Source organism: Enhydra lutris, unplaced genomic scaffold, assembly GCF_002288905.1.
Source record: "Enhydra lutris kenyoni isolate GAN:26980312 unplaced genomic scaffold, ASM228890v2 scaffoldscaffold1, whole genome shotgun sequence".
Lineage (NCBI taxonomy): Eukaryota > Metazoa > Chordata > Mammalia > Carnivora > Mustelidae > Enhydra > Enhydra lutris.
Window position 1 is genome coordinate 28,184,770 of NW_019154085.1, and position 15,196 is coordinate 28,199,965.

Sequence of the window (15,196 nt, forward strand, 5' to 3'; positions counted from 1 at the left end):
TGAACACCAGGGAGGGGTCGACCCACCTCGCTCCTGTTCCTGCTGGGAGCATCCCCACCTGGACTCACTTTTCCCAGAATACTATGACTGTCTTCGGACACAGAGAGTACTGGAATTGGGCTTTCACTCCTGGTTAGCTCCAGAGGCAAAGACAACAAGTCTCACAGAAGATTTCGGCCTATTGCAAGGTCTGCTTTCCGGCCGTTGGATCTGGCCCCTAAGTCAGCAAGCTGCCTTGCATGGTAATGAGACTCCTGTGGTTAGCAGTATTTAAGCAGAAGCTGATAGCTTCTTGACCTGAATGATGAGGGGGTGGGGGGGGGAGATCTTCTCTATTGGGGAGGTTAGATTAGATGAGCTCAGAGGTCGCTCCCCATTCTAAGATTCCAATAAAATTCACTTCAGAGGGGGCTGGCCCTGGGGGAATGGCCACAATCATAGATTCTCCTCTGAAGTTTTGTGCAACTATCTGTACAGCAGGGCAAAGCAACAGCCACCAGCTGGGAAACCTAGGTTCTGAAAAACCTGGTTAACTTTTCTCACATGACAAAAAAGGGGGCTGAGTTAGATAACCCTGATTCCTTCCAGACCCAAAGTCCTACCCTTTGATGATATGGTAGGAGAGGCAAAGGTTGACAGGGACCCTGTCTGAGCTGTGGGGCTGCAGGGCGGTAGCAGGCGGGGTCTGCAGCAGGAGCCCCTGGACAGGGGCCAGGGGTGGGGGGGCAGTCCTTACACAAGATGATGGGTCGAATTCTGGAGCTACAGACTGGAAGGAGTCTCGAGGCCAGGATGGATAAGCTCAGTCCCCGGGGGGACCTGGGGTGGTGGGTCAGGCAAGAGCCAAGGGCAAGAAGCGGGTCACGGGCCAGGCCAAGAAAAAGTCTACCTCGAATCCCAGAAGGAGCTAGAGTGGAATGCCATTCCTGGGACAGAATAACACGGACTCTGAGGAATGGAAGGATGTGTCAAGCTGAGCGGGGCGGGGTGAGGGCCACTGACATGGAGTTCTAGAAGACTAACCCCACAGCAGAACCGCTAGCTTCCTGAGCCCTGAAAAGAGACAACTCTACAGCAGGAAGAATCTCAGTGAGAATCAGTGAAGACATCCTAATGTCAGGGCACCCTGAACAGGAGCCGTGGTGGCTGGCCAGGTTAGGAAAATCCCCTTTCCTTTAAAGGAAGAATTCACCTTCCGCCCAGAAGCAGACTTGCCGAGAAATGGAGCCGTCTGCCCTGTGCAGAGGCTGGAGAGGGGGTGAGATGGACCAGGGTGCTTGCTCGGCTTGAGGTTCTCAATTCTCAGAACACAGAACACAGCCTCTGCCCCCCCGGCCACGCCCACCCCGACCTGGAGGGGCACACTACACCAGGCCAAGGTAGGGCATAGGGTACACAGCAAACTCAGCACCGGGCCTGGCCTGTGACAACAGGAGGGGGTGGCTGGAGAGCTTCTGGGCCCCATAGAAGGCCAACGCAGGAAAGGGGGCGGACACGCAGAGGGACACCTAGCAGTCTCCCCTCCTTGAGGAGAGCTCTGGTCGGGGCAGGCGAGCCCAGTCAGCACCCCCAGGCCTGGCACCCTATGGCAGGGCTGATCTTAAGCTCCCTCTCCCATGTCAGATCCCGTTCTCCCTGTCACAAAGCCTACAGCCCACTCCCCCTGCAGTCCACACACGGGGGCCTCCCTCTTCACAGCCCTTCCCGGCCTGATTCCAGGCTCTCCTCTCTGTCTGACCCACTGAGAATGCCAGCTGTCCATCCACCTTCCCACCTGCAAGTGCATGCTCTCAGCCCCACGAACCAATACATCCACACCCCAGCCCTCTGCCCTGGCTACGCTGTTCCTTCTAGAATGCCCGTTCCCTCCTCCTCCTCCACATCTCTGCAACTGTTCATCCTTCTGGCCTCACCACCGATACCTCCAGCCCCCAGAAACTCTCTCTGCATCCCTAGCCAGAAATAGCGGCCCCTCGCTGGGAGCTCCAAACCCTTATATGTCTGCTCTGGGCACATCTATCACCCTGGGACAGGCAGGCACAGAGAGGCAGGCACAGAGACGCAGGCCCAGGCGAGAGGAGAGACGGGGGCTCTAGCACCAGACGCCTTTGGTCCAAATCCTATTTCTGCTACTGTTTAGCTGCAGGACCTTGAGCAAGCTACGTGGCTTCCCTATGCCTCAGTTTCCTCTTCTAAAAAATGGTATCATAAGAGTACTTACTGCTCAGGATTGCTGAGAGAACTAAATAAAATAACCAGATAAAGCATTTAGCAAAGTGCCTGGCACACCAGAAGCACTCACTACAGAGTGATTGCTGTTGGCTAAGTTTTGAACTTGGGGAAGGACTGGTTCCCCACGGTGGTCCTCATTCCTTCCAGCACAGTTCCGGACAGTGGGATCAAATTCAGCCTGAGAATTATAGTTCATCCACACTCATGCTCCCCATGGGCTTTGGCACCCAAGGTGCTCTCTCGATGCACCCCTATTTCCAAGGTACAGCTATCTGGATATGATTTCTGCCCAACCATGCTCTAGGCAGATCCAAGCCTGGGTCCTCTTCCCCGCTTACCTGTCAGCGCTGAGGATGGGGCTGCTGGTGGAGAGGGGGCTGGGGGAGACAAAGGAGCCTCCCAGGGTCCCGTTCCTCAGGGGCGTCTCATGGCCATAGGCCTGGGCAGCTGGGGCACTAAAGCTCTTGGGCTCGGGGTCCTGAGCTCGGGGTCCAGCCACTGCTGTCCTCACCACCGACTCCACATAGCTCCGGGGTTCTGAAAGGGGGCAGAAGAGAGACTGAGATCCACGGGGGCAGAGTGCAGACCCCTCCCAACCTGCCAGAGAATTCCCCAGCCTGTGGGGACAGCCCCAAAAAGACAGCCAAGCATGCAAAGGGCACTTCTGGGGTTCCATCAGCCAGCCCATGCCTACCCAACTTCCCAGTGTCTTGGAGAAGCTGTGAGAGCCCCCACAGAACCCCAAGAAGCTTCCCAGAAATGGACCCCGGCTTTGCCTCTGAACACAGTTATCATAGAATCTTCCCTCCTATAGTTGAGCACCTCTTTTAGCTGCTTCCTCCCTCCTAGGTGCCCCCTGGCATGGCTGGAGTCTGCTCCGGCCCAGCCTTGCCCATGTTCAGAACAGTGCCAGGCTTCCCGTGGGCTCCACCCACGCCCAGAATCCAGAAACAGGCTTGCTGGCCTAGCAACAGGCCTATGCCCGCGAGACGCACCCAGTCCCTTCCATGCCAAGACACACCCACCCCCACCGTGCCTGACACACTTAGCATTCCTCTGGAGACTGATATCATTATCCCTGCCTGGTGTTTAGAAGAGCCTAAGAATCTGGGGAGTTGGGGGACAAGGGCCAGAACGGGCATTCTACAGGTGAGGACACTGAGGCCTGGGGCATGTGACATCTGGAGGCAGACCGGGAGATCTGATCCCCAGCCGGGATCTGCCTGACCCTTCTCCCAGACCTGTGGGGCCAGGCCTGAAAGACACAGGGAGAAGCAGCAGGACACTCCTGGCTTCTCCTGGGACATGATCAGGGATAGATGATGCTCCCACCACCTCCAAATCCGGCCCCGCCCTATCTCCCCCAAGTAGGACGTGATCAGAGCACAGCTCATGCACTGACCCCAATGAGGGCATCTGCTGAAACCAGCCTGAGAAAGGGAAGAACCAGAGGGTTTGTGCTGCCCTGGGCAGGCCAGGCTCCAGGAACTTTTGCCGGACAGGGCACGTGGGGGTGGGGCGGGACGTCAGCAAAGGGACAAACAAGCATGGCGTGAGGCAGAGCCAGCCAGCTCTGTGCCCGAAGCTGGTGTCCGTATAGGCGGAGCTCAGTGTAGCAAGAGGCCTCCTCCAAAGTCTCCTCAACCAGCCGGGGCCACCCACCCACCTCCCAGGAGCCTCAGGCCCCTTTCCCTCCAAAGGCCTGGATTCTGTGCTGCCCGCATCTGAGGGTTGGAGCCCGGAGACACTGCAGAGACCCTCTGGCCCGGCGCAGGCACACATTTTGTTTTGTAAAAGATTCCACAGTAAATATTTCAGGCCATTTAGGAAATGGTCACTGGTGCAGCTAGTCAAGTCTGCTTTTTCAGCAATCACTCGTAAACAAAAAAGCAGGGCCATGTTACAATAAAACTTTCTTTACAAAAACAGGCAGGAAAAAAAAAAAAAAGGCAGGAGGCCAGAGTTGGTCACAGTTGGCTAACCCCTGACCTCACCCCTCTTCTCGGCCCAGAGAGGTAGAGAGATCTGCCCAGAATACATAGCCAATCAGTGGCCACGGTCTCCTGACCCTCAACGCTGGCTCCTGGTGGCCTAGAAAGGGCCCCAGCATCCTGGGGATGCCGAGAACTGGCAGCTACCCAGTCCGTTAGCATGTCGGCCACGACTATTAATAATGATAAAAATTGCAAACAATTACACGAGGAAAGTAGGAGAACGTCAGTAATTGGAGAACGTAAGCAGCTCACCCCATCACACAGCACCAAGGGGCAGAGTTGGCCCAGGAAAGCAGGCAGTCTGGCCCAGAGCCTGCCCCCTCACCCACGGCACATATGCCAGCCAGCTAAACATCAGGGAGCCAGTGTAGTCTTGGGGGACTAGCTGCGTCCTTGCCATGCAACAAGGACCCCATAGAAACATCAGTGGAGACACGATGCCAGGGCTGACCATCCCTTCTCACCCCTCACCATTCTGGGTCACTCCCTGAATACTCCTCCTACCCTTCTAGGCTCTGGGCTTCACCCCCATGCCTGCAACACTCGCCACCCCCCTCCCACAGGGAGACAGTGAGGGCTCCATCTGCTCCCCGGCCACCCCAGGCCATTTGCTGATCGCTATTTGCTGCTCCCCACACACCTCTGGGGCACACAGCGAGCCCCCGACAGGCGTCTACCCTACAAGCTGGCAGACGCCTGACTTTCACCCTCCAGCGCCCCCCACCCCATGCAGAGATGCATCAGAACTAGGACCTGAGAGGCACACGTTCACTTTTCTCATCCCCTGGAATTCGTACTGACCCCAGAAGTTCAAGCTACAGCCCCCGTGGGTGATTCCTGAAGTCTGTGCCCTTCCACCCATCCATGTCCCCCGTTCCACTGGCCAGCCCGTTCTGTGCCCCTGGAGGCCGCTACTGACAGGATCGCCCAGCCCCTCAGGTCCCAGGGCCCCAGAAGGCTTTGGCCTTCAGCCTGTGAAAGAGACTGGCAGGAGATGGGAGAGAGAGTGAGGAGCCAAGGTCAAGGTGCCAATGCCTGCATCCCTCTACCGAAGACCACAGCTCTGGTCAGGGTTCCTCTCCGCCAGCTCTCTGCTTTCCCTGAGGTTTGGTGTGGGAATGGCTCCGTCTTCCTGCTCGGGATCACCCGGAGGTATTCACCATCCATCACTGCTTTACCCAGACCTTTTAAATAGTCCATGAACCTCTCTGTTGTCCCATAGAATGAGCCATCCATTTCCTACCAGGACCTGGGCCCATACACTGGGTAAACAATACACATTAGCCTACACCCCACCTGTAAAAAAAAAAAAAAAAAAACTACATGTATCCCTTCCACCAGCAGTAAAACAGATAAAACAGGCCTCACCACCCTGTCCCCTAGTCAGAACAGAGCCACAGCAGGGACCCGTGGACACTGATTCCCATCTTGCCTGCTCGCCGGTACACAAGGCTGTGTCCCCACTCACAGCTCCTGGCCTGAACGTGACAGCCTGAGCTCCAGCCGGGGGCCTGCACATAGTTGGCACAGGGTGGTGGTGGGATGGCAGATCAGAAATTCTGGGCTGTCGGGAAGCCCAGCGTGGTCACATTCGTAAGGCATCAGTGTCATCGGTCCCTTCCCCACGGCCACTGGATTGTAAGCCACAGAAGCCAGACGAGAGTTCTGCCTGAACTCGGGGAACAGGATCGCTTCCCCAGGGAGAAGCAGCACCTGCCTCCCTTCCACATGGCAGGAACAGTTCTCAGGCTCAGAGGCCAACCAGCCTCAGGACTCTGCTCCCAGGCTTATAGGATTTCAGTGACCCAGCCCACCCGGCCCTGTCCTCACCTGTTCCCCTCCCTTCCCCAGTCCTGACACACGACCATCCTCGTCTCTGCTCGGCTAGTCCGCTACCATCTGTCACCCCTTCCTGGCCTGCCAGGCCCAACTGGGGGCAGAGAGGAACAAAGTCCTCTGTTTCTCATGAACCCGGAGAAGGACGGACTTTTGGGAAGTTACTTCCTTTCTGGAGTCCATCTCCAGAACTGTTCAAAACCAATCTTTAGGGCCAAAAACAGTTTCAGATTCAGTTATATTGAAAACACCTCCTTTTTCTGTTTATTCTTTGGCTTTTTCTCTCTTCCCAACCACAGGACAACATACAACTCGCAGGATCCCCCTTCTTTCAACTCCTGGAGGGGGTGACCTGAGACAGGCTGCTGAAACTTGCTGGGACTCAGTTTCCTCATCTGTACTAGGGGAATGAGAATACTCACCTGCACAGCCAGGATCAAGTAACAGAGATGGGGAAGCTCCCTCTCGGTCTTTCCTGCTCCACCCCACACCAGCATTTCTAAGCAGCCCTCCCAGCGCCTGCCTCTGTCCCGGTGCCTGCCTCTGTCCTGGCCACACCCGCTCCCGCGTCCCTCAACCCTCTCTCCCACCCTCTCCTGCTACTTTCCTCCTCTCGTCCAGTCCTGGGGCAGCTGCATCCAAAGGAGTTGGGAAGAGTAGGAGAGGTAGGGCCTGAGGGTGCTTCACATAGAACATTCCAGAACTCAGACTTAACTCTAAGTGGCTGTTGGCTGCTGAGAGCAGAAGGAAGCAGAAGAGTGACTTGGCCCCACCAGGCCCAGGGCACGGTCAGCTCTTCACCCCCACCCTGAGGTGCATTTCCTGCCACTGCACACCCACCCCCAAGGATCTAGTCACCTGGTCATCTGTACAGAATCTAACCTAAAGAAGCTTCCACACCTTCTTTCCCTGTTTCATCTGGGAAGATATTCTTGATGCTGACCTCATGTCTTTACTGCTGCAGGCTTTCTTCCTCTCCTTCCTTCATGGAGGAGAGTGCCCAGTCCCCAGGCCCACTCTTTAGAGGTTGTGCCCAGTGCAGTCACATGGAAAAGGGGGCAGCCTCCACAGATCTGGTATTTGCTCTCAGCCGTGCCCCTGACTGACCGTGTTAGGCCTTAGACAAGACATTTAACAGCCCTAAACATCATCTCCTCATTGGTAAAATGGGGTTCCTACCACTTTCTTTTGGATGCATCTGTGATTGCTAAACAAGAAGGTGTGACAATGGTCCTGCATAGTCCTACTCCTGCCTGCTGAACCTCATCCGGACTACATTCCCCCTTGCTCCATCCTCTAGCTCCCTCTTACTCTCAGCCTCACTGATTATGCTATTCCTAGGGGGGAAAAAAATGCAATCCTCTCCAACCCCAGGGCCTTTGTACATGCTTTTCCTCCAAATGGAATGCTCTTCTCACCTACCAGTTTCACCAAGTTAATGTCACTCATCCTCACAACTTACTTCTTCAGCCAAAGTCAGGTTCTTGGCTAGAAAGTCTCCTAAACTATATCCCTTCCCTTTGGAGCACTCTCTCAATATGTAATTCCAAGTAATTTAATTCTGGCTTCTGCTCCTACCTATGCTCCATGAGATGAGGAGTCACAGTACTGCTTATCACTACATTCCCAGAGCCTGGCCCAGGGCACAGCACACGGTAGGCACATAAAATACTGAATAAATGAATCAGTGAATGAGACAATGAATGCATGACAAACATTTAGCACAGTGCCTTGACCAGAGCAGGTTCCCTTAAAGTCTGTTCTTCCTCTAGCTGGGTAATCCTGCCTCTGATCATTTTTCCTCACAGGCATCTTTCTCTGAATTTCTCATCAAAGTCTCAGCAGGGAAATCAAGCAACACTTCAGAGGGTCAGCAAAGAATGTGTTTTAGTCTGAAACGGGAGGCGGTACATGAGTCAGGAAAAATGGAACAGGCTGCCCACAGCCTTGCTCCCTGCCGCTCTCCTGCCCCACCCCCCAGGCCGCAACAGCAATTCCAACCCCACGCTGGAATCCCAGGGCACAGTGCCTAGAGGCAGGAGGAGACAGAGAAGAGTAGGTCCAGTCTGGGTCCTGCTGCCTCCTCACTGCGGCCTTGGGCAGAAGCCCCAGACCCCCAACCCCACAACACAGGCCTCAGCCCCACATCCATGAAAATGATGGGTGTAGCTGAGGAGATCCGCAAGAACCTTCCCCTCCAAACTCTGTGGCTCCAGGACACAGGGAAGAGGGCCGGAGGCCTCGGGGCTGTGAAGGCTGAAAGGCATCTGTGAGGCAAAACAGGCAGGTCTCAGTTCATAACTGCTAATACTCACTTCTCTGAAGCATTGCCCCCAAGCGGGAAACATAGCATCCAGGGCCTGTCAGCTCCTGGAATAATCTCCCCTCACAACCTCCCACTAAGAGCGTTTGTGGGAAAGAAAGAAAGGAAGGAAGGAAGGAAGGAAGGAAGGAAGGAAGGAAGAAAGAAGAAAGGAAGGAAGGAAGGAAGGAAGGAAGGGAGGGAGGAAGGAAGGAAGGGAGGGAGAAAGGAAGAAAAGCTGATAGAATTCCTTTAAGGAAACCAGGCTGCAGAGAACCAGGACCCAAGTGGGAGGTCAGAACATCTAACACGTCAGAGCTGGAAGGGACCTCAGCCTCCCCCCATCCAAGGCCCCCTGGTGAAGGAGAGGGGGACACGGATGCCCAGAGCCACACACAAAAGGCCTAGGCTGGCACCCTCTTCATTTCACCTCATGCTCTGACTTGTCATTTGAATTCTGTCCCTAATAAGTTAAAGGTCTCCAACCCAATCAAGTCCCCTCTCTGCTTTCCTTTCTCTGCTTACATCCCATTCCCTGCTTCAGGTACAACGCAGAGTTCATCTAAATCGAGGGTTAAGCTGAGCCACAAACATGCGAACTCCAGGAAACTCAAAATTACATGCATGGGTGTCCCGACTCACTCATGTGGGGGTGGACTCATCGCTGTTCTGAGAGCCCCAGAGGCATCCAAGCTCCCGGAAGGACAGACTTCCTACCATCTGTGTTGAGAAGCCCCAAGCATGGGCTTCAAGAAGCCTACTCTCAGCTAAGACTGCTGAGAAGGCCTGCTTTGAGTGACACACATGGAGTGCCCCCAGGCAGCAGAAGAACGTGCGTCCCTTCGCCCGCCGAGGGGGCTGGCAGCAACCCCAGTCAAGCTAGTGGGGGTGCGGCTGTAGGTGGGGGTCATCACCAGATGGCACCGCCCTGGCGCCTGGAGCCGGCTATGCCTGAACCCCAGCCCAGCTTGCCCGTCAGAACTCAGGCAACATCCAGGGTGAGTGACAGCTCATCACAGGGTAGGGGGTTGGGGAACAGAAGGCTATGTGTCCAGTCATCTGAGACCTGTCAGGAAAGAGAGCTACCCCCGAGCCAGCCCGGGCAAGCTACTCAAGAATGGCCATTCCTAGACCCAGAGAGCAGGAAGCGGCCACACAGCAAAGCCACACTTACCTTTGGGAAGCTCGGTCACCACCTTCCCCTCATCCTCCTCTGAGGGAAGATGAGAGGAGAGGTAGGAGGAAGGAGAGGCAGGAAAGAGAGGCAGGTGAGGAGGAGAGGAAAAGCAGAAAGGAGAGAGAGAGATCGATTAACAGAGATTATTTCCTGAAAGACAATCCGCTGAGAAAAAAGAGGCAGGAAAGCAGGGGTGAGACCGGGGCAGAGGAGCCCAGGGTAAGAGGTGAAGTCCACCCTGACACGGCCCTGGGGGCTTGGGACACATAGTCTGAAGAGGGCTTCAGTCTCAGGGACAAAGCCGCCCCCTCCCCACCGCCAGCCCCTACGCCTGGGGCTTGCATCTCAAGCAGAAGTGTGCTGGCTGGTGAGAGGAAGCCCCAGGCCCCTTGTGCTCCCTGGTGACTCAGTGTCCCCGGCCATGCAGACACCTCCAAGGGGGAGGCTGTGCCGGCCGTGTGTCCATGTGGGTCACACATGTGTGTCATTGCCCTCCTACCTGGCTGGATCAGTCTTCTGGTGACTAAGGAAGAAAAGCAAAGTTGGCCCCAAGAGCCCCAGCCCAGCCCTAAAACCAGAGACAACCTTCTGGTCTCAGCCTGCTCAAAACGGCCACTCAGGGACCAGGGCCCTCTACTCTCCCCTTGCCCACAGGGAGGAGGGGAGCTGGGGGATGTGGTGAGGAAGTGGGAGGTGGGAACTGGGGTGTGTGTGTGCACGCACAGGTGTGTGTGTGTGTGTGTGTGTGTGTGTGTGTGTGTGTGTGTATGGGGGGATAGAGCCAGGCTTCTGGCAGGGAGCTAACCCAAGGAAACTGAGGCCAAGCATCCAAATCCCCAATTCAAAGCCCCTTTGGAGTGGCACTGACCCTACCTGTCCATGGGCACGAGGTTGCAGAGGGACCTATCCCCCTCAACCCCTGCAGAGAGCCCCCCTCCTCAGGACTGACCGCATTGTGGACACAAAGCCAGGCTTTCTTGTTTCCAGAGGGTCCTGAGGACCCATCACCTCTGGGCATTTTTTGATGAGATCCCGAGGCTCGGCCCAGGACCACAGGGGTCCTCCGACCCCTACTCCTCCCTCTGGCCTCCCTACCGCCTCCCTTCCAGCTGGAGTCACTCACCACCTGTAGGGTGCAACAGGATGTCCGCTGGGTTGTGGGGTTTCAGGCCGAGAGCAGACAGGGGTGTCTTGGCCAGACCTGGAGGGGAGCGCACTGTGCCAAGAAGAAGAGAGGAGACACAGGGAGTGAGCCTGGGGATGAGGGAGGTGTGGGGAGAGGAAAAGGGGGGCAGGAGCGGGGACACCCTCAAGTGAGGACATGTTGGTGAGGGTGGGCAGCAGGAAGGGGGACAGGGGAGCCGGCCCCAGCCCCAGGGGTTGCCGCCTTGCTCCCACTGCCCTTTCCTGTTTCCGTGTTTCTCCACAGCTCCAAGGGTAGAGTGAAAAAGTCAGCAAATGCCCCTCAAGCCGGCCCTGGCCCTCAACCTTGAGCAAATAACTTTTATCCTGGGGCCCCCAGGGGCATCACTGCGGTCCCCTTACGTCGCCATAGCTTACAACATACACACGGCTTTCCTTGGCTATCTCTGACTTCCTCCGGATTATATTCTCTCTTCCCTCATCCTCTTGCTCCCCCAACACACACACACGTCTTTCTACACCGTGCACTTGGGTGGGCTTAGAGAACAAAAGGAAATGGGAAAACAAGAAGGCACATCCTATAAAGGACGGAGGGAATAAGGGATCACGGGTGGAGCCATGCCAACCCTGAGACCCCTGGGCAGCCCTCAGCTGGAGGTCTTTGACCCCCAGCCAACCATGCCACTTGTAAAGCCCAGGAAGAGAGAATTTCTCAGTGTGGGGCTCTCTGTACTCCCAAAATCTCGGTGTTCCTCTGGCAAGAGCACCAACTCCCTGTGCAAACCCCAGGGCCCTTCCAAGCTGCCTGGCTGGGCTAGAGGTGTCATGGAACACGCAAGGTCAGAAAGGGCTGTCCAGCCTTGTCCCGCCAGCCAAGGACGTGGCTGGACTCCGAGCTGAACGGCAGGGTGGTTGGTATGCCCAGTCACACGATTTCTCTGGGGCAGCTGCCATGTCTCCTATCACGGCTGCTGGGAGCATGCAGAGGCCACCGGCCCTGAGGACAGGCAGCCACACAGGTCAGCCAGAGCCCAAGCCTGTCTGCCACACACCAATGGCCCCAACAAATGAGCTGTAGCCCTCGGGTGCCTGGTCCCCACACGGCAGCCCCAGGACCCTCCTGGACTCCTCCTCCTTTCCCCAAAAGACAGAGAGACCCACTGGAAACAAAAAGTTACAGTCTCTCACTATAAGCAACATACATAGCTTCTCCATGCACACAGTTACACACAGAAATAGTGAGAAATCCCAGGGCTCTAGATGGGGCAGACTGAGTCCGCACACCGTCCTCAGATGCCCAGTGGACATAACACAGCAGAGGGGACATTTGTGTACAAATGCACACATCCCAGTAACAAGGTAAGGCTAAGCTTGCATGTCTCTATCACTCCCTCTCCTTACACAAACACACACACACACACACACACACACACACACACACACAAAGATTCAGTTTCTGCCCCCCTCCCGCACCCCTGCCCATTACTAAAAATGGCATCTTGCAACAGACCCTTATTAATGTTTGTCAAATGAATGAATCTGAATGTAATTAACCATGGAGGAATGAGCCCAGCCTCAGAGACCACAGTCCCTTGAACACCCGTGGAGCATCTCCAGCCCACAGGCGAGCATGTGTTGGTAAAGGAGGTGCTGCAGAGGCACAGGGTGACCACTGAGACAAGACGAAGAGGACAAGAGGCAGGGGGAGGTTCCTCTCGGTTCCACCTCCAGCTCCTCCAGCTCCCTAGTTGTTCGTGCCCCCGTCCCCCCGCATCAGGCTCTTCTGCTGAAGCAGACAAGTGGGCGGCCCCAAAGCCAGGCAAGGTTTTTGCTTCCCGAGAGAGGAATTCCTTGCATTTCTCCGCCTCTGTCCTCTCTCCCAACCTTGTGCACTGATGAAACCTCTGACTTATTCTCCCTGCTGGGGCTGCAGGGCTGGCCAGGGCAGCGAGTGAAGAACAGGAACAGACACATATGACAAAACCTAAGCCTCACTCCGCCCGGATGGCTTCCATCCCACATGGGGTGATGCCCAAGATCCTGGCTGACTGGACCAACAGCGAATCAAAGCATGCAGGAGGATGGCGGGTTAAGACCACCCTCAGGAAGGAGAGCGATTCCAGGGAGTCACAAAAGGCCACGGAGTTGCCTCTTGGGTAGCCTGCCCTGGGCGCGCACCGTCTGGGATGGCAGGCAGGACGGTGACGGCCGTACAGCCAATCAGAATTGAGATCCGCTCCAGGTGTAACACACACTGGGTCTCAAACATTTGGTAGGAAACACGAATGCGATGTATCTCTTTATATTGATCCCATGTTGAAATTATAATATCATAGATCTTTCAAATTCCTTAAAACCTGTTAAAAGTAATTTCACCAGCCTCTTTTCACATTAAAAGAAAAAAAAAAAAAGTTTGAGCACTGGGCGTTAGAGGCGACTGATGAATCATTGAACACGACATCTGAAACTAATGATGAGGTATGATGTGTTGGCTGATTGAATCTCAATAAAAATTTTTTTTAAAGTTTGTAAGATACCTCATTAATATTTTTATCTTGATCTAGCTATTGAAATGATAATGTTTTAGACAGCTGGGGTTAAACAAAAAAATATTACAGTTTACTTCTCCAGTTTTCTATGATGTTTTTCAATGCAAACACTAGAAAATGCTCCATCACAAACGTGACTTGGGCTGGATTTCCACTGGGCCACGCTGCCCTGGTGAGGATCATGGCTTCCACTCCCAGCTTTGGCTTCCTGCGTGCCCCAGACAGCAGCCCACACAAGGTCCGCAGCCCAGGGCACATTCTCCCCTCAGGACAGCCAGCCCTCGGGAGAACATACTACCATCTCTGGTCTCCGTCCTCACCCTCCACCCCTCCCTGGTCTCCCCTTCCTTGGTTGCCCCAGGCCTGCCACAGGGACCCTGAGTCCTTCTCAGGCATGCTCCATCGCTGTCATTCCACGGCTACCCCACTTCCAGCTCCCCCTGTCTCATCTACCATAAGGTACACGACCCCAGCCCTGCACTCATCCAGATCTTCTCTTTGGATGGAAAGGCCTCTGCCCATCAGGGCTTTGCCTCTCCCGTGAGTGCATCACAGGCTAGAGACTGAATATTCCTGCCCGGACACTGTGGACAGATGAGCTGGGGACTCCTTTCTTCCCCTGATGAAAACTTAGTAGGCTGAGTGAAATGGAAGAGGTGCCCAGATGTAGATAGAAATGGGGCTCAGGAGCAAGGAGATCAAGGGGTACAGAAGACCAGAGATACACAGCAGGTCACAGAGAGTCACTTTAGGATGGGAGGGTGGAGTTTTGCACACAAGATGCAAAACCTCTCAATGATTAGGAAAATTCTGGACTTTGGGAGGCCAGAGACCCCACAGAAGGTCGGTAGGATCCCGATGTGGAGGGGTGGCTGCTGCACCCCCACATGCGTGCGTGTGGACAATGGAAGGAAGGGGAGTCGGACAGGGATGGTGAAGTGAAACGAGCCATCTGGACCCAGAGCGACAGATCTCAGCCCTGCTCTCTGTCAGCATCTCCCCCCAAATCCGAGGTGCTTACTCAGGCCAGGGCTGAGAGAGAGCCTTGCGGGGACCCAGGGAAGACAGGCTTAGTGAGGAGCTCTTACCCCCACTGGATGGTGGGCTGGTCGGGGAGGTTCCCTCCATCTCCTCAAAGGCCTCCTTGTAGCTGTGCAGATGGGGCTGCGGGAGAAGAAGAGGGGGGGTGGGAGGGGATGCCCACTGGAGGCTGTGACCCTGAAGAGCACGGGTTTCCCAGGTAACAAGCCCACATGTCCCCTTGCCAGCCCTACCACCCACCCGTCCTCAAGGAACCACAAAGTTCAAAGGGAGATCCTGGCCATTCATGGCCCACCCCCCAACCCCAACTCCTCTGTCACTGAGAGAACGAGAAGTTCTATTTGCAAAGCCATGATCCAGCACGGGTGGAAATCAGGAACACTTGCCTTGGAAATATTCCGCAACAGAGCCAAAGAGAATGGGGCTGGGGATGGGGGACTCAGGTCCTGCCAGAAGGCAGCAGAGAAAAGATGTCCAAAAGCCATTTTTAGCCAGAATGACTCGCTAGCCTGGATTTTCTGGGACATGGGTCACTCATATCAGAATCTTCCAGCATGGATGTTTAAAACGCCTATTCCTAGGCCCTGCCCCAGATCTAATATGCTGGGATCTCTGGAGGTAGACTTGGGAATTAACATTTTTATCAAGCTCCCTGGTGGTTGTTTTGCTCTTTGAAGTGTGAAAGCTACTGCCTCCCATGACAGACTGCCTCCCATGACAGACAGACATTTTGGCATTGAAATTAGATCTCCCAAGGAAACCCCACACCTAGAAAGAATTCAAAACCACTCTTGTCAGTCTATAGGGTCTGGCTGGGAGCTTAGAGACTATGGTCATCTGTGTCATACCCTTACCATCCTACTAAACAGCACTCTTTAGGAATCAAGGAGGGAACTTTGATCGCAGTGTTAATCTAAAAAGT

General features: G+C 55.0%; 1 protein-coding gene across 5 annotated transcripts in view; it reads right to left on the minus strand.

Moving 5' to 3' along the window:
* Nucleotides 1-15,196, minus strand: part of LOC111149091 (tensin 1) — a 164,815-nt gene that overhangs the window by 12,954 nt on the left and 136,665 nt on the right. For 3 of the 5 annotated variants that reach the window (XM_022506325.1, XM_022506175.1, XM_022506110.1), the window contains 3 exons: nt 14,322-14,397; nt 10,665-10,757; nt 2,571-2,769 (listed from right to left, as the gene is read on the minus strand). In XM_022506325.1, the coding sequence (XP_022362033.1) occupies nt 2,571-2,769; nt 10,665-10,757; nt 14,322-14,397 (368 nt within the window). Of the gene's footprint in view, nt 1-2,570; nt 2,770-9,538; nt 9,578-10,040; nt 10,065-10,664; nt 10,758-14,321; nt 14,398-15,196 lie in introns of all 5 variants that reach the window. The other 2 variants (XM_022506041.1, XM_022506254.1) reach the window with 2 other exon arrangements.